The 21,516-nt window shown below is 40.4% G+C and overlaps 3 protein-coding genes across 3 annotated transcripts; 1 reads left to right on the forward strand and 2 right to left on the reverse strand.

The window, feature by feature from the left end:
* Positions 1-727: 727 nt before the first annotated feature.
* Positions 728-5,262, reverse strand: NDUFB5 (NADH:ubiquinone oxidoreductase subunit B5). Its single transcript, XM_032193696.1, has 6 exons — positions 5,138-5,262; positions 4,518-4,603; positions 3,605-3,671; positions 2,764-2,825; positions 1,638-1,744; positions 728-964 (listed from the first exon to the last, which is right to left on the reverse strand). Exons 1-6 carry the CDS (start codon positions 5,256-5,258, stop codon positions 844-846), a joined length of 564 nt encoding a protein of 187 aa, XP_032049587.1. The 5' UTR covers positions 5,259-5,262; the 3' UTR covers positions 728-843.
* A 112-nt stretch (positions 5,263-5,374) lies between these two features.
* On the forward strand, positions 5,375-9,252 carry MRPL47 (mitochondrial ribosomal protein L47). The gene is made up of 7 exons (XM_032193465.1): positions 5,375-5,488; positions 6,078-6,223; positions 6,481-6,541; positions 7,046-7,142; positions 7,452-7,582; positions 8,514-8,609; positions 8,963-9,252. Exons 1-7 carry the CDS (start codon positions 5,388-5,390, stop codon positions 9,078-9,080), a joined length of 750 nt encoding a protein of 249 aa, XP_032049356.1. The 5' UTR covers positions 5,375-5,387; the 3' UTR covers positions 9,081-9,252.
* Positions 9,253-10,542: 1,290 nt separating this feature from the next.
* Positions 10,543-19,919, reverse strand: ACTL6A (actin like 6A). The gene is made up of 14 exons (XM_032193464.1): positions 19,866-19,919; positions 19,179-19,255; positions 18,819-18,993; positions 18,125-18,225; positions 16,795-16,892; positions 16,013-16,107; positions 15,633-15,739; positions 15,464-15,553; positions 15,226-15,287; positions 14,796-14,910; positions 14,382-14,462; positions 13,344-13,439; positions 12,356-12,442; positions 10,543-11,845 (listed from the first exon to the last, which is right to left on the reverse strand). The coding sequence occupies exons 1-14, from the start codon at positions 19,888-19,890 to the stop codon at positions 11,765-11,767; spliced, it is 1,290 nt and encodes a 429-aa protein (XP_032049355.1). The 5' UTR covers positions 19,891-19,919; the 3' UTR covers positions 10,543-11,764.
* Positions 19,920-21,516: the final 1,597 nt, after the last annotated feature.

Here is a 21,516-nt window from a genome sequence, read left to right on the forward strand (position 1 = left end):
CCATTAAAAATTGGACACTGCATATGGACAGATTAGTTCAGGGTTGCAGACTGTAAGATACATTATCCTTCAACCTCTTGAGGTATTTAAAACTAGAGGAATACCTTTGCCATTAGAACCAAAGGAAACACATCCCTCTAGTGGCAAAAGTCTGCCAGATAAAAAGAGCACCGTCTTTATTACCTATATATTTCTTAAAAGTGGTATAGAGGAAAATAGAAAACAACAAAGAAACAAAAACAAACACAAAACAGTAACAAAAAAATCCATGTAGAAACATGTTCTAGAGAGACCATCTTTTCAGTGATCTGCACACATAAAGGTCCAGTTTGGAAGGCGAAAGATGAGTCTAGCTACAGATCATGAGAAAGAAAATACTTGTCTAAAGTGATAGATATAACTCCAACATTCCAAAGACCTAAAGGTATTTTTCTTTCTTCATTTTCCACAAATAATCTGACACAAGGTGCTGTGAAAGAAAGAAAGTCCTACCGTTTCTTGTACCGTTATTTTAAAACTACTAGAAATCACATGATAAAGACTAACCTTACCAACTTGTTTCGCATATACTAGGTCACAGAGGCCATTCTACACCCATGCCCTGGAGAAAAAGGGTAAATGTTGGCCACTGACAAAAGGCATTTTCTCTGATTAGTAACTTCAAAAGCTATGAGACAAACTGTCACACAGTTTCTTTCAAGTTATCAGAATCAATACAAACACTTCCTTTGTGTTTTGTTTTTTATTATTATTTCCAACAGTACACAGCAGGACGTATATTCCATAGTTAAGCCACAATTTGTTGGTATGCATTTAAAACTGTGCATACTATCTTCAAACTGTTCAATTGTCAGGCGTGGATTTCATAGAATTGTCAGTAAGATTTTTATCAGGTGTTTCATAATGATACCATGGTCCATCTCCCCTCTGCCTCATCAGTCTGCGTGCCTCCAGCTCCATCATCCTGAAACAAAAAAAGCATCACACACAAATGACATGAAGTCTCTTGGTTTTGATCAGACTGTTTAACATCTGGGCATTACTGACAGCAGTAATGAGTTTAGCATCTACTGTTTATTCATGCTATTGAAACATAAGTAATACCAAAATACAAAGGGTTCAACTAAAACATAAACTACTAAATCCTTCTATTTCAATTTTTTAGTAAGTCATCTCACAGGAGAGCCATAAAAGTATTTACAGGAATTCTGTTATAGGTCCTTACTTAGTAAGTCCCAAAAGCAACAACTTGTGAAACTTGGACTTTCTTCTATTACCACAGTTTACTCTGAGTAAGTCTAGAATAAACCTAGAACATCGCCATTGCTGCCCACAAAAATTTCAACAGCAGCAAGAAACGCGACCAGTCCTGACTCAGGAAGATGTACCTATAATTTTATAAATATGAACTGTTCAGGGGAGATACTGCTGTTTTGCCCTTGGATTGTTCCAGTTCTTAATACTGCAAAGGCAGGGATTACAACTTGCAGTGGGACACCAGCCAGTACAGCAAGCACTAGGGTGATGTACAAGCAACCGAGTACACTATGTCAGCATTCAACTCACTGTTAAGCAAAACACAATACTCAGTTACAGTATGTACTAACATTTAAAAACACCCTAACAATACAACATACCTCAGGTCAGTTTTCTTTGCTTCAATATCGAGCAAAGCCATATGCTTCTCATAGTCCTTTTCAGGAGGGTCAAAGAAGTAACGAGCTATCCAGCGACTTATAGGGTGCTGGAAAACACAAAAGCGGAAATTATTCATGTAATTTCCAAGTAGAAATGCCATCATACTTAAATCATATAACATGTTTCCAATCCTAAAGACACGATCAACACTATTGTTATTGTTGAATGACAGCACCCGTAAAGTTACAAACATGCTCAACTACTTGTAAGAACAGAACCCTAAAATGTTAGATTTAATTTGCTGTTTCTGTTATCTACTGCCAAATAAGCTACAGAAGAATATTCTGTAGCAAGATGAAAAACAAGTTAACGGAAGACATTCAATTCATTTTCTTTCTGTTTAAGAAAAGTTCTTTAAACTGCCACTGTCATCACAGAAGTGGATTCCAAATCTCTTACTGTAATCAGTAACATTTTAAATTATTGCTTCCAAATAAAAGTCATTCTAATAGAACAAAAGGTAAATGGGTTGAAAGAGTCGTAACAGTATTGCTGGGTTCAGTTGCTTTCTAAATAAACCAATAAACTGCTTGCAGTAAGAACACTGAGCTTTCTGATCATAAAAATCTTCAATTCCAAATTTAAGAGCACAAGAGATGGCAGACTTTGAAACAACACTAGCAAGTCATACAGAAGAAAGTAACACCGCTTCAAACTCCAGTTTCTTAAGAGTTGTAGCTCAAAAGCTACAAGCAAAGACAAAAACCGGATACTAAGTATAAAACGTTCTGTATGTGACACAGTCAGACCATTCTTACTATTTAGGAATGTTATAAAAGAATTCTTGGCATATAGCTTCAGCAGTTTACTTGCATAAAGTCAGAAATCATTTGCATCTACCTGTGTCAACAACCAGATTTCCTACAGCAACACGCACATTCCATAAAACTGAAGAAAAGCAAGTTTGCCAAAATTACAAATGGACAATTCAAATTCTATTACTCTGATACCCAATGGCAGGGGTGTCTCCGTTCTCACTACCAGACTCCACACAGTTTACTCCCAAAACTAGCATCAAGAGGAAAGGCGTCCCTAAAATATCACCCCTTTACACGTTACACTCACCTTGTAGTATTCCCAGTATTCTGGAACATAACCTTCAGGAATCTCTGCAAGTTCAGCTTCACCTGATAAGGAATGATCATTATTACTTCATTTACTTCAAGTATTTCATATGCTGCCTTTCATGTTAAAACAAACATAAAACAGCAACAACAAAAACCAACACTATTTCATACAGAGAGTACCTAATCCCTTATCTTGAACTCTACTGAGAAAAAAACGACTTCTTATAATTTCCCCAGATATTTCACACATCCAGCTCAGATTTTAAGCCATGCACCAGAAGGGTGAAATGGGCAGCTATAAACAGCTATACAGAAGAAATCATTAAGATCAAGTCCACAGAAATGCCCTTTAAAGTATATGAGATGAAACCATGTTTTTTTCTAATCTCTGTTTAATTAGTTCCATATTATTACAGTAGATTAAAACAAGTATAGTCAAGCAGAATTTGGATTTTTTTCAAGATAAAAAGCTACAATTGCAGTGTATGCAGCTTTCTTGAAGAAGTATGCAAAACAAAGTAAGAAAGACTCCTTATTTGGATATAGAAGAACTGTTCTTTAAACCTCGCTGATGTCTGAACTACTGAAATATGGAATTTGTCAGTTTTTAAAAATAGAGAAAGTTTTTAGAAAAATCGACAACTACAAAAAGAAGAATACTGAGAATGTCTTGCATGTACTTACACAAAATTACAGTATTTCTGAGACCTCTTTCATGGTCTTCCAAAGAGCAAGCCTCAAACATTTGTGTATTTTTTTCTATCCAGCATGCTTAGCTTCCATTTGACCATTTAATGATCATGACTGCGTACTTAGCTTGGTCATGACAGAGCACTCACCAATGAAGACGTTGACATATGTTATGAATAGCGCCACTGGTATCCCTGTCAGAAATATATAGAATCTCTGTAAAAGGGATAAGGAGAAAAAGAATCAGTGTGGAAACTCAGAAGCCTGACAAAATTCATATGAAGTTATTTTGCAAATCCAGTAGCACAAAGTAATTCTTAGTTTTGCACTTATAGTTCAGATAGAAAGGTTGTATGTAAAGTTACATTGCTGATTAAAATGACTTAATTAACAAATGAATACAGGAACTGTGGTGCTGTACCAGTCCACAGGCCCATTTACTTCAGCACTCGATCTCCCAGATAGGTCAGTGTGTGCAGAAGCGTTTCCCTGAATGCCACCTCAGCATCTAATGAGGACTGGCTTCAGCACCTAACTGTAATGAGGCACTAACACCAATGCAATATAACCCAATGTGAATACAACCATCGCTAGCTTCAGTAGCTGTGGAAGACAGATAAAGGCAGCCTGAGCGCACAAAGCGAGTAGGATCAGGTTAGCTGTTACCCAGCGTAAGGGGTGCTTCTCACAGGTCAAACTCAGGTCAGGCTTCCTAAGTCTAAATCTCTGCTATTATTGGTCTAATAATTGAAGGCAAACCCAGCAGAAGAGTAACCTCATATGTTTTAAAGAGGAGGGTGAATTAGAAAGCATTTGCAGGTTATGCATATATGAACACAGACACATAAGAATGCTAATGATGTCCACCTAGTATCTTTTTGCTTCATCAGGCTTTTATGACATAAAACAATATTTTAGAAGGACTGGAAATTCTTGTTTATCTGAATAGCACTAACACATTTCAGATGCTTGACATAAAAAAGGAAAAATACAATTTTAGAGACTCTTAGACACATTCAGAATAACAAATCTGCTTGCGTATTAAGCTTGTTTTAAACTCACCAGCAAATTCAGAAATCGAGAATCATAGAAGCTTGTTGCCTTGATAATAAACATTCTCTTCCCATGGCTGCTGTGTCGGACAGGAGCTGAAAATTGAACCAAAGCGTAATGGTTTTTAATCCACTTGTTGGTTGGACCAGAACAGAGTCAGCAATGCAGGCAGAGGACAGAAGCATACAGCAGAGGCCAAGCAGCTGCGAGTTGGTTTTCTGGAGGGTAATGATGCTCCTAACGTTTCCCTCAACTAATTCATTGTTTAGATAGAATGAACTTCATACTTTAAAGACTGGTTCATCCCTATGTGTACATCCCAACAAACCTATTACCGAGTCCAATTATTTCTGCACAGGACCAATTACAGGATCACAGGATCGTTTCTCTTGCAGACCTGTTACCTGTATCTTGGCACCACAGACCAGGCGGGGAAGCCCACAGGCGCTTCGCCCACCCCCACTTGTGGCGCAGGGGCCGGGCCGGGCCGTGCCAAGCGCCCCCCGCAGCCGCTCTCTGTCCCCGCGGCCTCCCGCTCCCCGCTCGGGTCACCTCCGCTCCCCAAGGTCACCTCGCCACCGGTTCCCTCCCCTCCATTCCCCCCGTCCCCGCAGCCCCCGAGGCCCTACCGACGGTGCCGGGCAGGCGGGCGGCCCCTGCGGCCCAGGGGAGCCGAGCGCTGCCCCCCGCCGCCGCCCGCCGCGCTCCCCAGGCAGCGGCCGCCCGCAGCAGCAGGCTCATGGCCGCCATGGCTGGTGCTGGCAGCGGGGCGGGGCCGGCGTGCGGGCGCGAAGCCAGGCGGGCGCCATTTTGAGGAAGGGCAGAGCGCTCCCCTTGCTTCCGGCGCCTTCGTGCGCGACGTCCGCGGCGCCGGGGAAAATGGCGGCGGCCGCCGCGATGGCCGCCCTGAGCCGGCGCCTGAGGGGTGCCCTGCGGCTCGCAGGAGCGCGGCCGGGCCGGGCGGCTGCCGGGCTCCCCGGGTAGGCACCGGGGGGCTGCGGGGCCGCCTAAAGGCGGGGGGGCGGCAGGGAGCCTGGGAAGCCGCCCGTGGGCTTTCTCGCTGGGCAGGGGTGCGGGGGTCCGCGTTCAGGGACCTCCGCTGAGGTGCGGGTTTGTGGGGCGGGGTGAGGGGAAGGAGCCGGTAGGTGTAGGGCTGGGAGCTTCCACCTCTGGTTTTTGCAGCCCTTATTATGCTATTAGTGTGTGGTTTTCATTCATGCTCCTACTGGGTATTTACTTAAATTCAGTGTACTTAAACACACCTTCTGCTTATACTAGCTATTGACTTAAGCTCACCATTCTGGATGGTGTTGTTCATTTACTTATTCTTTTATTAATTTTAAAATCTGTATTTGTTTTTTGAGTATAAATAAATGATAATTGAGACAAGGGGAACACAACACCCAGATGACACCTTTATGAAGAACTGAACCCACATCTTTTGTCCCTAGACCCTGGTGTTTCTCAGTCTTTAGGGTCGGTGCCTTCATGAACGAAACATTCCCATCTGTCTGGATGTTATTTTTTTTGTGTGTGTAATATAGTGCTGTTACTTTAATCGTTACTCAGATTAACACCAAACCTGTTCCACAAGAACCTGGCAAAAGTTGAGCCCCCCCATCAGTTGAAGTTCCTGCATACTACTCTGTCTCGGAATGGTTTGGAGGAGTTCTTTGATGATCCAAAAAACTGGGGAGAGAAAACAGTAAAGTCTGGTGAGTTATATTCAGTGTTTCTAACAGCAGCCTTTGAGCCACTTCAGCTCAGCTGAAATTTGTCCTATTTGAATTGTAGAAAGCTATGTAACTATGGCTACAAGCGTAGCTAAATATCCATAAGGATAGCTTTGCAAGAGGTATTATATTTTTATAACAATGTACTTGTTCTGTTGAATCAGCTGAGACAGAAAAAGCGCACTTTCAGAACAAGCAAACTTTATTAAATTAATATTTATTGACTTTTTTATATACAGGAGATGCATGGAATATAAAACAGTTAAGGGGCAAGAGCAGTGAAGACTTGCACAAACTTTGGTAAGTTTTAGTGAAGTAGCTGCTGTCAGAGCAGGTTTTTGTTGTTTTTTGTTTTTTTTTTTTTTTTGTTTGTTTGTTTTTTAAATAAAATGGGTCTGTATTAGCCAGTCAATCTATTCTGCCAGCCAGCTCTGCATACATAAGCGTGCTTTGGCCTTGAAGCAGCCCAAATCCTGATACTGCTCAAAACGTGGAAGCTGTTCTGCAGATAGTTGTACTGTAGGTATGTCCAGTATGAAGTGTTCAAGTTCAGTACAGAGGTTAAATTTGAACCCTGTGGGGCTTATGTGAATGGCAGAAAAGATTTGATTGGAAGGGGCCTGTGCTGAAGCTAACCCCAAAATTAGGTCAGGCTGCTCAAGTCTGTATCTATTCAGAGTTTGAAAATTTCTGAGACTGGAGATTACGTTGTCACTCAAGGCAACCTTGTGTAGGGGCTAAGCTAGTGAATAATTGCTGGTGTATCTGAAAATTATTTTTGAAATACTGTGCTTTCTGATTTAGGTATGTCCTATTGAAGGAAAAAAACATGCTTTTGACTTTAGAACAAGAATCAAAGAGACAGCAAAAGCCCATGCCAAGTCCAGAACGATTAGAAAAGGTAACTTTTTCATATTAGCTAAAAATTTAAGCAAAATAGCTGAGTGAAAGGTGAAGCATTCTCAAGCTTGTTAAAAAACATTTTTTAGATTACTTCTACTTTTTCAGTGTGAGCACAAACACTGTGCTTAAGTGACACAGGGAATGGCCTCTCCACCTGTTAGTCCACAGCTGTGAGAATACTCATGATGGAACTCACTACATTTGACCTATTATTTTCTTTTAAGCTTTGTCAGAGATCTTCATTGGGGGTCTTAAGTTGTCAGCATTGTGTTTTATTGGCCCATCCTGAAACTGTTTCTTCTTTTAGGTACAAAAATCTATGAAAAACATTGACTTGGTAGTCAAAGAAAGAGAAACTGCTTTGAGACTCTTACAAACTGGCCATGAAAAACCAGTACCTGGCGAGTGGAGAAATGACTTCTTAGGACGCACCTACTGGTACAGAAAAGAGAACTTTTCTTTCATATATTTGAAGTTTTCTCTATTGATTAGAGCAGAAGATTTTTCTGATCAAGAAAGGGCACATATACTCTATAGAAATAAGTATATTTTCTAGTCATCATTCAAGGGCTTATTGATTTATTAATTTTTAATGTGGTTGTAATTGCTGCTAAATAATTCTGTGGGTAAACTCAATCTTTAACTGTAACAAAGCTAGTTCTGTGCTGCTGCTAAAATTTCTGCAGTGGGAGAATGGCTGCTGCTGTGGTGATTGTGTAACACATGAAGGAACTAGAGAGTACGGTTCAAGCTGAACTGTCTGGACTTCCCTCGTTATAATACAAAATCCATCTATTGAGGAACCACATGCAGAAACTCAGCTGTACACCCAACAGTAGGTCTGATGCAATCTGAGTGCACTGGAGGCTGCAGATGGGTCTACACAGGCCATCTGTGCAGCCCATATGCAAGAGAAACCCCAAAGAGACATAATAGTCCTATATTTAGAGGGTGAGACTTAGGTTGCTCAGGCAGATTTGCACTTGACATGGCACTCAAACACAGGCATTCAGAAAAAAAATGTAGTAGAAACAAAGCTCTCTTCACAGTCTGTTTACAACAGCTCTTGAGAATTCTCTTATGAAAGAGTAATGCTTTAAACTATAACTGGAAAGAATCACTCTCTGTTTTGGGCCTGCTCTTCATATGTTTACAACTCTCAAAGTAAGACTACTTTCTACAGAAAGATGCTGAGCTATGCTTGAAATGTAGAGTTACAAACCAAGCCAGCAGAGCTAAAAGTAGATAGACAAATACAAGTTGTGTGATATACTGATCAGACCATGCTGTCTGTCATCCAAGAAGTCTGGTAGAGTTCAAGAATGGAGATAAAGTATACATCCTAAAATCACTTACCAATCTTTAACAGGTATACATACAAGGAATGGCCGATACCATGGTACCTGAACAAAAAATACAAGAAAAGGAAATTCTTCTACTTACCTCATGTGAATCACTTCATCAGGTAAAATGAACTTTTTGACACGGAACACTCATGTGTTCCTCAGTCTTCCTCCTTCCACTGTGTAGGGAAAAGTGTGATCTGTGTTTTTTTTTTCTGTTCTTATCTTAGTTATTTGGAGATTTCGCTATCTATCAGGTTGTCATTTTAAATGCGATTTAAACAATTCCTCCCAGAGACTAGTTTTTATGGCATTCAAAAGCAGAAGACAATAATGAGTCTGCTTTGCAGGCATTTTTACCTATCAAAAGCAAATTAATACTGAAATCATTACACAGTGGGGGCATCTACTTGATTAGGGTGGTGGGCTCATCAAGGAAACTGCCTGGAAACTAACTACACTTTCTTTATTTCAGGCTCAGACATGAAAAATATTTACGTGCAAGGGTAAGACGACAAAACCTAGAGAAGACAAGGCAGAAGGTCTTACAAATGAAGTTTCCTCATCTTGCTGTAAATTCGCAGAGCCAGTAATATTTTTGAAGAGTGCTGCAAGCACTTAGTTGAGTGTCTTTGCACGACTGGAACACGAAAACAAGTTCTGAAACCAGTGAACAACTTGACTGAGTGTTCTGGACAGTTTTCCATCTTTATTTTATCCCACATTTGGACCTAAAATAAATTTGTGATCTGAAATCAAAGAGCAGCTTTAGTACATAACTCAATTAATCCTACTGACTTTTTTCTAGGAACACTTGAGAAGTAACCCTAACCAGCTGTTATGAAAGTGAAACACGTTATGAACAGTGACAAGTAGCCAGATGAAGGCATACAGCATAGGGGTGTTTACCTGCTTTACTTTAACAGATGTGTATTGAAACTGGAGAGAAACATGAGAACCTCTAAAGCTCACATACCACACTTTGTTCACTGATCATCTGAGACAGTCATATGTCAACATAAGTTACGTGTGCATTCTACATAAGTGCAGGGGGAATTGGGCTGTTAGTGAGGTGTGTGCATGCTGGTACTGAGCAAGTGCTGTTAGTAAGTGTGGCAGGCTGCTGCAAGGAACTCTTTCCCTAGTTTAAGTTTGGCTTGTTAGAAAGCATTAAATGTTTAACACATTAGCTTTTAACAATGCAATCTTAATACCTGTATTTCTAGAGACCAATGACAAATTCAAATACTTGTGCACTGTTTTTTGCAGTGCACAGAATGTTCGTAGGTAGACTGGTAGTAGTCTTCTGTGGAACTAAAGGAGGCAAGGAACTTTTTACTCATCATTACTGCTCTCTTTTGGTGGTAAACAAAGCTTTTAACCTTCAAAGGAGATTATTCTACATTGCTACATAAAGTCCCCATTTCTACATGAAGTCCCCATTTACACAAATAGTCTCTCAGGAAGCAGGTGTGCTATGCTATATAATCTGGTAAGACACCAGAAACTCCAAGGGAACCAAAACTGCATTAGATACATTCATCTCCATCATCTTGACCTGCTCTGCATCACATGAAATACCTTCCTCCTAGACAGAGGCTCTTAACAATGGTGACAAAACCCCAGAACTTGATCTGCTCTTCGTATGGTACTAAACCACTCACAATTGTTACCGTTGCACTGTAATTCTTTTGTTTTATGAGGACAAAAGAGAATATAAAAATTGACAGTCAAGGAAACGTAAGTGTCTGATGTAGAAGGAAAACTCTGAATTTACAGTCAATTCTCCAAGAGAAACAAGTTAAAAGCCTACTTTATCTCTTCACCTCTAGCTACAAGCTGTCCGATCACTTAGTACTTCACTGATGCCATAGTAACTTCATCCTTGAATGCAAACTTAAGTCTTTCTTCCAATGTAACAGCGGCAGGTGATTGTATCGTGTTGTAGCTTACTTAAATTTGCCTCCTTTTGAAAGAGAAGCATAGTTTGTCAGCAACTTTGAAAACAACTTTGTCTCAAGAGCCACCTGATTATCATGGTACAACAAAAACAGGTTGTTTTGATAAATTACTTTATTGCTTGGAGGTAACATGAAACTGTTTTCAACTAGAGGCCCCAGCATTACCCACAAGGTCTTTTAGGATACTGAAAACATAGCAGTATTGTTTATATTTTTTAAATTAGTTAAATGCTATTTGGTTTTCCACAGCTTTTAGAGTAAGGAGCAAAACTTCACCGTGTCACAACACAGAACATCATACCGTTGTAAATTTGAGTTGCTTCACAGCATTGCAGAGCTGCATTTTGATAGCCAGTTCCTGCTGAAAAAGTCATCCCACTTCCTCTGCCCCTGAGTGCACGCTCCCCATGCAAAATGCAGGCACTTACTGACCTCGCTATGAGTCAGCCAGAGCTAAACCAGCAATAAACAAACAGCGACTGCCCCTCTCAGTTACAGCTCACTGAAAAATGTCAAGCCACATCCTGAGGTCTTCTCTGACTATTATTCCCCTAGTCTTGGGGAAAGGCAATTCTCTGCTTCACTTTCCCTGTCTCTAAGAAGTTTTGTTTCTCACCTACAAAGGCATTCAGCATATTATATACATTCTTTAGAAATCTAGTGGAGAGAAATGATTGTTTACTGAAACAAAATTGCTCCGTAATAGAAAATTAGCAACCAGTGCATAATATAACATTCACTAAATGGAATGTAACACTCCATTAGACTGTAAAAGTTTACCCTGAACTGACTGCCCTATAGTAGATTAGTAAATACAAACTTTCCATTTTTAAAACAGAAGAGTAACTGTTTCTCTGCAAGTACTCACAAAGTTGCTCAAATAAAAAAAGAGCAAGTTTTATTAGGAGAGAAGTAAGCAATTTAAGGCCAAAGTACTAGCAAAGGAAGACTAATATATGAAAGTACGCTAGACATTTTTAATAAATTTGTGCAGGCATTTGTAAGGTTATGCTCTATCTATTAGCTAACCTGTAAAGCTGTTCCCAGGAAAAGATACTAGAGAAAATAGACATTTATACAAAATTATAAAATGCTCATTATATGAATTATTGCTTTACAAAGGACAAACATCCTTTTTCTATGATAGTACCAATTAGGTTTCTTAAAATTTCTAAAGGTTTGTTAAAAATGGAACTTGAATTATGCAAAAAATCCAATATAAATTTTCTACAAAAGAGTCCATCCCATTCCTGAGTATGCTAAAGCTATAAATCAGAAGAAGCACTGAGGAGGCAGCAGTTTTCACAGTAGGAGGTTTAAGGGCATTTTCTTTCTACGCACTGTTTCCCTCCTTCTTCATATTCTTGTTTAGAAATCCACATCTGTTGAAAAGTACCCTACAAAAACAAAACAGCAACAAAAAAAGAAATTAATGTTAAGTGAAATATTAAATTCTCATAGAAGGAAAAACAAGCAAGCCAAATAATGTAAGAAGAGTGACTCCACATGCTTCATAATCTTTTTCCTTTGACTTTCATAGCACTAGTGATTGAACTAAAGATAGGAAGTCGCAGTAGCAGAAGCTGATTTCAGTTGCCCTTTCTGATACTGCTAAATGAATCCCCACAAACCTTGCCAATACTCAGTAACTCAGACAATGAAGTTCATGCATGTGATGAAGGAACAGGTTTGCAACTTTCATGATATACTCTGTGTGTGTCATTTTTTATGTACCATATTTCAGGCCTGCACCTTGCCATTAGAAATAGGAGGCAAATTAAGTTTGGATTATCAGAAACACACAGATAATTATTACTCCAGTAGCACAAACTCTTCAATGCACACATATGTGGAATTAAGTTTGCGGGTAACAGTGCTGCATAACATAGTAACAGAGGTTTACTAACCAAAGAAGCCAAAATTGAACCGCCAATCCACGAGCTGAATCGCCGCTCCACTGTGGTGTTGTTTGCTATCAATTTCAGGCGCATGCTCTGAATAGAAGAGGAGGTAAAATGAAAGAACAATCAAGTCCAAATTGCAGGCTGGTGCCCTTTGGTCACATGAGAAGGGCAGCACAAAGAACTTCGTGTGTATACCAATATGCAGGTGGAAAACACCAGTTTTCTTTATCTTGCAGTAGAGCTTATCTGCCCTGTATTTAGAATCCCAGAATAGCCACAATGCAAGAGAACAGGAGTATATCTGGCTTTTATCATGTCTCCCAACAGTGAACAACAGCAAATGCTCGAGGCTAAAAACATAGCAGGTAAAGAGCAATACTACTCACAGGACTACTTAAAATGTATACTGGGTCCAAAACATCTTAGATGTCATTGACCCCAATTCATTAATCAGTTTTGTACCTGTTCTTTCTTTTTGCTTCCAAAATGCCTTGTAGCAATAAGAGCTTTGAATGTCAACAGATTTGCTCCATGGCTATTATGAGTGAGTACCTAACTACCTTTCCCAGTTTCTCGTAACATTCGTGATTTCACAGCTGCTACAAGTTGAACATCTTTTCTTGAATATGGATATTCAAGCTCTCAAGAAAACAGAGTAGTATTAATACTTTCTCTGACATCATATGACTCAAGAAATACAAGTATGTTAAACACCAGTTTTTATCTACAAGTAGGTTTAGCTGTCTGTAACACCCAAGAAGAAAAATTTGTGTGACAAAGTGACAAGGCTTCAGACAGAATGACTGAACATGCCTCAAGCTAGCCAGCAACACTTCAGGAGAGAGGCCATCGAGGGAAAGAAAGAGCAACTGTTGCTTACGGACAGTTACAGAACGTGGAATCATAATGTCAAATGGTGCAATACATACTTGTGTATTTATGCAGCAGAAAAACAAAGTGATAAATGCAGTGATTATAAGAGGTGTTTTACCGGTGGAGTTTTCTGAGACAGCTCTCTGTTCAATCTATCTGTGAAACTCTGTATTAGAGTGTTTCCTCCTGCTACAATCACGCTGCCATAGAGGCCCTAAAAAGACAGTAACGTGCGTTAATCCTGAAATCATTCTGAAAACAACTTTCATAGAACATATTATCAACAGCAATAATCCGTCACTTGATATCAACAATATTGCATCTCCCAATCCAATTAATTGTAATCATGTGAAAAATATTTCAAGAGATCTTAATGATGAACTATACAAGGAAGACAGAAGCTGTGTAATTAAGGATTCTAAATGATTTCACAGACTATTTTCTTCTGTACAGAGCCCTACACCTACAGATACCTTCTCTATCCAAGCTGATGGTTTCCTTTCAGCCAGATATTCCAATCACAAAGAAAATGTTTGTGGCACTGGAACAGTTTTCCATCTTATTAATGCTGCAGTTGGTGAACACAAGTCATGGTCTGGCCTACACAGCCAGCCTGACTCTCTATTTAAGAGGAAAAATTTTTGAACTAACCCCCAAGCAGTCCACATCAAATTGGAATCTTTTCAAATTGACACCCAAAAATAGGAAAACACTGTTTTAAGTGTTCTCTAAAACCTCTTCCCTTCCTTCTACTTGCCCCCAACTGTCCCATGCGATAGATTATGTTTTAAAAGTACAAGTTTCAAACAGCCCAGAAATTTGAAGATAACAAAGGTATGAGCACAAAATGCTCATCTCATCTGAAGCTAACCCACATTATGCACTACCAGCCACAAAACCCAGACATTAGCTACATACTCAGTGTTTCTACCTATATATAGAAGTCAAGAATCCCAATTTAGCATTTTGTAAAACAAAACGGGAATCCTATATGTTCTTATATACAATTATGTAATACTTAAGAGAATTATTCAAATGTGTTTATCATTTTCCTAGGAAGTCTGTATTTCTTTATCAACCACTTTCTACCTCCCCCCCCAGAACTCTGGTCAGCACAAGAAGCATCTATGCCTTACCCAGTACATCTAACACTTACCGGCCTGATGTCTATATCACACATTCCAACACTCGTTGTGACAACATGGCTCACACCCAGCATCGTGTTACCAGACAGACCCTAGAATTAAAATTAGTAATTCACACATCACCACTTCAAAAGGCCTGATTATTTTATTACTATTTAAAGGCCTGATTATTTTATTACTATACATTACGTTATTAAAGAGGGACCACATTGTTAGGGAAAGAAAAAATATTTCTATTTTTCCATTCAGCTAGCTCATCACTGCCCATTTTGAACTACATTTCCTCCTTCTCTATCCTGACCCTAATAAAACAACACAGGCAAATTTTACTGCCCCAGGAAGTTAGGAACATCATACAAAAGGAAGCCATGGGATAAACCAGTGATTTAAAGCCTTCCAACTATTACAAATCACAGTTGTTTTACCTTTACATTAGAAGGGTCAAATAATCCCTCAGGGATTTTTAGACGCTCAGCACCAAAGTCACAGTTATAGCCATTAGGGAACTCATAATGAACCGTTGGCATCTGTGCTGCTACCCTGGAGCAGTCAGAAAATGACACATTAAAGTACAATGCAGAGTACAATGTCACCTAAGTAGCATTATAAACTAAGGTTTCAATGACAGTATTCTGATTCGTATGAATTACACTTTTGATAATATTATGATGCCATACATCTTGGAATATTAAATCAACAATCACCTGTATGTATATCGTATCTCTACTTTCAGAAATAAACAGATTTATCTAATTGGCTTCTGTAATAAAACAAGCTAACAGCAATGAACAAGCAAAGTTCATTGAACAACTGATAATTTTACAAGGATTAAAAAAAAAAAAAATAGCGACGTACTGTTCATCATAGGTTGAATCTGATACTTGGAGGACAGAAGCTTGGAAGTCCTGAATGACACACTATGGAGATAAGAATTACATGGTTACAAGAACAGTCTATATTTCAATAGAATTTATAGAATCAATACTGTCCTTAACATCTTCCATTTCTTTAAGAGGAAAATCTGATGCACCTGTAAACAGGAGTTCTTCACGAGACTGCCCAGGGGAGTTTTAGAGTTGGAGAAGTGACTTACATTACACATGTAGTTGTGCCAAGATCTAGTGACCTGGGGTAACTTCTCTTTTCTCTTCCAATTTGCTGGTGATCCCTCACGAACTGCCTCCTGAGATTGTAGGGAATATGACCATCAGTTCACCGTTTGAGCTCAGACAAACACTTACTAAAAGAAGTTACCTTCCTACCTTTGAAGCAATCATATATGGAGGAATTATCTCAATATTCATTTCCTGAAACAGTTCTCGGCACTGCATAGTAATAAAGTCTCCCGCAAGTGGTGATTTTACAATACCTAAAAGACAAAAAAGAAAAAAGAACAAAAACCTGAAGACATCCCACCAACCCGGAATGCACTGAAATCAGGATGAACTCTCCCAACAAACTCTTACTTGTCAGAAGGTACTGTTGGGTGGGGTTTATTGTTCCCCCCCCCCCCCCCCCCCCCCCCCCATATTTAAGGGGATAAATATACATTTAAAAATAATAAAAGAAAATGTAAAAGCAGAAGCTTGAAAAGCTGACTTAACTTTGATACTGCTGTGCTATTATCCATGAAAGTTTTTACCTTGTTGAAGTACATATCCATCATGCACTGGAATAGCAGTGGTGTGTGTTGCCCCGCTATCCAAGATGAGACCTGTGGATCTCCCATTTGCAAAACTAGCCACAAAGATTAAAGAAAATACTGTAATTTTCACCTTAGACAAAAAAGCCATACAATTTGAGCATAACCAGGAGTAAGGACCCCGATGTTTCATCACTTGGCTCTACAACTAGACTTGCTGTTTTCCCAGGCACATCACCTCTCTATGAAGTGCACAACCTCATAGAGACAACATTTAGCTTTGACCTGCGAACTAACTTGAGCTTTGGATGCACAAAGATGACAACTAAGCTTACTGCATAGTATTGACTTCAGAGTATATCCAACTCATTTAGATTCTAAAGGTAAAAATCCGTTATTAGTTCAAAATAATTAGGAATATTCATCTTAAGGCTATGGGAACTTGAAGCTCTATATTACTGTACCTAGTAGTCTGGACAACACCATTTCAGTTCTGTAATATTTTTACCAACGGTATACAAGAACCAAAAAAAAAAAAAAAAAAAAAAAAAAAGAAAAAAAAATAATTGCCTCCAAGGACAACAGTCAGAGATTGGGAGAACTTCAAACCAGAGTTCTAAAGTTAAGAAATGGAAGTTGTTTACTTCCTCCCAAGATGTTTATGGAAAAATTAATTTGAAGAAGAAAATTTAGACATGCTGTTAAACTAGGAGTTGCCTAGAATAGCTTTACTGTAACTTTCCAGGGGGGAAAAAAAGGCAGTGCAAACTTATAAAGGATACGCTGTTAGAACAGCGGTTTTACACAAGAAAAATGCAGGGATGTTGTAGTGTTCGAACATCAATTCGGTCAGCTTTTCACGCTTTGCTCTAGTATTCCACTAGAAGGAAAAAAAAAAAAAACACAAACATGTAAACAAGAAGAAGGTATGCTCATTGTGCAGATCATTAGAGCACACTAAAAGAATGCTGGCAAGATGAGGAAATAATTAGTAGTTACAGAACATTAATGCTTATCCAGTATCAGTCCTTCAAAGAGCTTTCCAAAATAACTGACATGCCTATTTTACAGGGGGAAACAGTAAATGAAATAACTTGCCCAGCTGAAAAAACAATAAATCTAGGTTTCCCTGTTCTTGAAACATCTTCCTACAGTTCTACTCTACCCATGATTAAGTCAGGATATATCTCAATCTACACATTACTGAAAAAGTGCATTTTTTCCAAGTCAATAATGAAGGTTAGTACTGTAAGGGAAGTTACAATGGAAGCCTCTATACAGACATCACTGAGCCATCAAACAGGAAACAGCCACTGCAAACTCATCCATACTCCACCACGTACAATCGCCCTCTCAGAGGCAACATGAAGGCAGTTCTGTTTCCCTGTTAATTTAGTGATTTTTAAAGCTATTACAGAGAATGCAAGAAATCACCTCACAATCATCAGCCAGATACGATTCAACACAAGGGAAAAATGAAAGAAAATCCTATTCATAAAGACTTTATTGAAGGTATACAAGACTTTTGCATGCCCAGTCTATCTTACGTCTTCAGATTTCAACATCTGCCCTTTGAATACTGAACGTTACTAACTGACAGAAATTGCGTCAATATTTTATTCCTGGAATTTGTATTCATCCACCTCTCTTACCCTACACAACCATTTGCAGAAAGGAAGACAAAAAAATAAAACTTCTCCACTCTACGTATTTATTCTCTGTCGTATAATAAATACTAGATAGAAGACTGAATGCCCTGACAAGTTTTTATTAAGTGTCAATTACAACATAAGACATCCACACATCTTTTTGCTTTTACTTTAGGCAGTAAACTAAGACTTTTAATTTTTTAATTATTGAAAAATAGTAGTGCATTGAAAGTACTTTCTAACTCATGCCAACTATTTCAAATTGTTGTCTTCTTAAGGTATTTTTAGTAATGCAATTATTTCCCAGAACCTGCAAAGTATTTTTAAATTTGTTGCTTCTGTAATTGAATTTTAACACTTCAAAGCTACCAGCTAGTATCAGATTTCTCCAAGACTAACGTTCGTAGATTCAGCAAGAAGATACAGGTAAAACTTCTCAAAATGCAAAGCTGCTTTTACTCACTGGTGCTTCAGACATAAGGACAGGATGCAGACTTGCTTCAGATTTAATATGCATCTTGTAAGTGTGATCCAAAATTGCCTGGAAACTATCCCAGTCTTCAACTGTAATGACATTGAAGCAAGCAGATTAGTTACTTCTAAGTCCTGATCCACTTCATAAATACACAGAGGTTTCCTGATGCCTTTTTCTTTTTTTTGCATGGAGCTCTTCACTCAAAAGCTGTCCTCAGCAGACCTACACCTCCTGTAGCACTTTCTGCTTTGAAGAATTCTCTTCCTCTCAGAGCATTATGATTGAAATTCAGAGTTATGATAGAAGTCCACCAACACAACAAACCACCTGCACTTTATTTTGTAAATCCAGTATCCGTTCTTACGGCCTATAGACTCTGTTCACACATATTACAGTAATAAGCTTAAGAAGCATCTCCAAAAATAGCCATTTATCAAAGAAGGTGTCTAAATCAAAGCCTAAGAAGAACTCTACAAGTTTTCTCTTAAGACAGGAAAACGCCCAGTATCATATTAGAATTTCCTTAGTGAAAGCAGATCCTTTTCTTTATAGTCCTGTTCTCTAAACCCAAGATTAAAAAAAAGAGTTAACTTGTATAGCATCTGTGTATGTGAAAGCTATGACTTTCCGCAGCCTAGCAATGCAACTTCTAAAACAGATAGAAAAGGACAGAGCACCATACTCATTCCATTTTTTAAAGGTGAAATGGCCTCCATATTTTCCCTTGGCACTCTCAGGGCATTGGTGTCTATGTAGTAAGTCGGGCCCCCTTGTTTGCCCTTGTCACCATCTATCTCCATCAGCGTGCTGCCATTGTCCCTTTCCAGCACCACACCAATCGCTGTTGGAAAATCAACCTGCAACGCAAAAGGTAAGCCAGGTATGAAAACGTGTCATGTTCTGCTTGGATTTTTTACTAACAGAATTCAGAGTTTAACTTATTGAATACAGTAAGAATATATATATAAATTCTGAAAACTCATAACTAATAATGAAGTTCTAAGTCAGTGTCATGCCTCGGCTGAGCCACACAGCTCCTCACCTTTGGACAGTCCTCGCCTGCATAGCCTGCTCTCACCGTGTACGAGCCGATGTCAAAAACAAGAGCGCCGACTTCATCTGAAAAGACCGTCAATGAAGAGGCAGTGAATGGTTATTGCACCCCACCACAGTCCTGCCTTGAGTTTTCCCTGCCCCGTTTTGCTGGCAAGAAAAGAGAAGCGAGCTGAAGCATCTTTCCAGAGGCACAGCACAAGTTCTGTGCTGGAGACACCGGACAGCCAGCTGAAGGATGCTGAGCGGCTTTAATTGGGGTGAGAACAGGCTGGAGCCGGGACAGCGCTACACCTCAACCATATACAAAAAGGAGGGTGGTTTTAGGAGAAGGGGAGCGCAGTGCCACCCAAACACAGCACCACACGCAGCCTTCGCCTTCTCGTCACGGCGAGGCAGACAGCTCGCACCCCGGGGGCCGGCCAGGACCGCGGAGCAGGGCCCGCAACCACCCCCAGCGCCCCTCAGGGCTCCCTTGACCCCTCAGCGGGGCGCCCCACACACCCCAAAATACCCCAAAACACCCCAAACCCCCAGGGGCCGCCTCTTCTGCCTCAGGAAGCAGCGAGGGGGGGGTCGGGAGGGCTCGGACCGGGCCGCGGCCCCCTGAGGGAGCGGCGGGGGCGGCCTGAGGGGGGCGCCGGGCCGGGGGGTGAGGGGGGGGCCGCGGACTCACCGCCCCCGTACACGCCGCCGCTCATGGCTGCCGCTGGGCCCCGCCGCGCCTCGCCTCACCGCGCCGCCCGGCAACAAAAGCGCCCCGGGCCCGCGCCCCGCCCGCCAATGGCAGCGCAGCTCCCGCCCGCCCTGCCCAACGGCCCCGCTCGCTGGCCAATCGGAGGAGGGGGAAGGAGGGGTTTAGGAGAGGGGTAGCCAATCATGAGGAGGGGAAGGGAGGGAAGGGGAGGGCGGTGCGTGAGGGGAGGGAGGGGTAGGGGGGTGCTGAGGGGGCGTTGCTGTGTGAGGGGCGGATGGAGGGTGGGGGGCTTGGCCGCGAGGGGCTGGCTGTGGAGAGGCGCGATGGCTGCTGCCGCTGGCCCTTCACGCTGTCGTAGAATCATTAAATCATTAAACACAGAATCATTAAGTCGGGAAAAGATCTCCAAGATCATCTGGTCCAACCAAAGTCTCCCACTGTACCGTATCACTAAGCACCACGTCCAACCTTGAACACCCCCAGGGATGGTGATGCCACCACTTCCATGGACAACCCGTCCCAATGCCTGGCTGCTCCTTCTGAGAAGAAATATCTCCTCATTTCCAACCTGAGCCTCCCCTGGCGCAACTTGAGGACACTCCATCAAGTCCCTTCATCAAATTGTTCCTGTGCCTCTCCATTGGGTGCCCCCACCGAGAATAAAATAAATGTGCGTTTGTTTCTTACATCAAGTGTCTCTTCATAGCCCAGCCTTACATTGTTCCCTTCCCTCTTGGGACACTCCTTTGCATGTCAGTGACCTCAGGACAAAAATTAGTGCTAGCAGTCTCACCTCATCTCATGTCTGTAGGTATTTCGGTGCTTCCTACAAAGCTTTGTTTCTAAGTTGCGACCTAGTTTCAATTATATCTTTATTTACACTGAGTTTAATCAGTGAAGTAAGAAGAGAGAGAGAATTAATGTTTGGTGTACCCAGTAGTTTTATTCAGCAGGTTCTGTAAAACTGTTGCGAGAAGAACAAGGACTACAACAAGTATAAGAAGTTTCATCAAATGTTGTACCAGTGAAGGAGAGAAGCAGGCTAGATGTGTGCGTTTGGACTCCAGCTCCGAAGATACTGTAATTAAAGTTAAACTGATCACCAGCAGTCTTCCCTTGAGTTTTGGCCTGGACCAAAGCACAGAAGAATAGAGAAATGGAAGAAGAATGGACAACCAGTTGGGTGGTTTTATTTTAAGCGTGGTTATGGGACTGTCAGGATGTGGTTGGACATATTAGCTCTCAAGGGTAAGGAGTTTAATTTGACACAGTGTGATTCTCTTTCTTGAAAGAAAACTTCATAATTCTATCTTGCAATTAAGAAATGTGTAGTTTTTACATAAGTTATAATACAGTAAAACTACAAAGTACAGATGCTAGTATTAAGAGAATAAATACAAATCTTGCTTTTTCACTACCACATGAAGTCAGTGCACGTTGATTTTGTGTTATGAAAACTTTTAATGTTAATGTGTTATCATGATTTCCAGTATGTGGCACTAATACTCAAGGCAGAGTTGTCTGAGAAGGAGTTAGTTGCAGTTGGGAAAAGCAGTTCAGAAAATTTGGAATTAGAATTCCAGAGGACCTTGATTTATCTTGTGCTTGTACTTAGGTTTTGTTGTAGCAA

Source organism: Aythya fuligula, chromosome 9, assembly GCF_009819795.1.
Source record: "Aythya fuligula isolate bAytFul2 chromosome 9, bAytFul2.pri, whole genome shotgun sequence".
Classification (NCBI taxonomy): domain Eukaryota; kingdom Metazoa; phylum Chordata; class Aves; order Anseriformes; family Anatidae; genus Aythya; species Aythya fuligula.

Coding starts and splice junctions, on each gene's coding strand:
- NDUFB5 (XM_032193696.1), bottom strand. CDS start 5,258: ATGGCGGCCATGAGCCTGCTGCTGCGGGCGGCCGCTGCCTGGGGAGCG. Junction 3,672..4,517: donor CTCGATTTCTGAATTTGCTG/GTGAGTTTAAAA, acceptor TCCCTTTTACAG/AGATTCTATATATTTCTGAC. Junction 2,826..3,604: donor ATATGTCAACGTCTTCATTG/GTGAGTGCTCTG, acceptor ATTCCTTATCAG/GTGAAGCTGAACTTGCAGAG.
- MRPL47 (XM_032193465.1), top strand. CDS start 5,388: ATGGCGGCGGCCGCCGCGATGGCCGCCCTGAGCCGGCGCCTGAGGGGT. Junction 7,143..7,451: donor GTCCAGAACGATTAGAAAAG/GTAACTTTTTCA, acceptor TTCTTCTTTTAG/GTACAAAAATCTATGAAAAA. Junction 8,610..8,962: donor CATGTGAATCACTTCATCAG/GTAAAATGAACT, acceptor TCTTTATTTCAG/GCTCAGACATGAAAAATATT.
- ACTL6A (XM_032193464.1), bottom strand. CDS start 19,890: ATGAGCGGCGGCGTGTACGGGGGCG. Junction 14,463..14,795: donor TTGACCCTTCTAATGTAAAG/GTAAAACAACTG, acceptor TTTTAATTCTAG/GGTCTGTCTGGTAACACGAT. Junction 12,443..13,343: donor TGTCTCAGAAAACTCCACCG/GTAAAACACCTC, acceptor TCTTCTATTCAG/AGCATGCGCCTGAAATTGAT.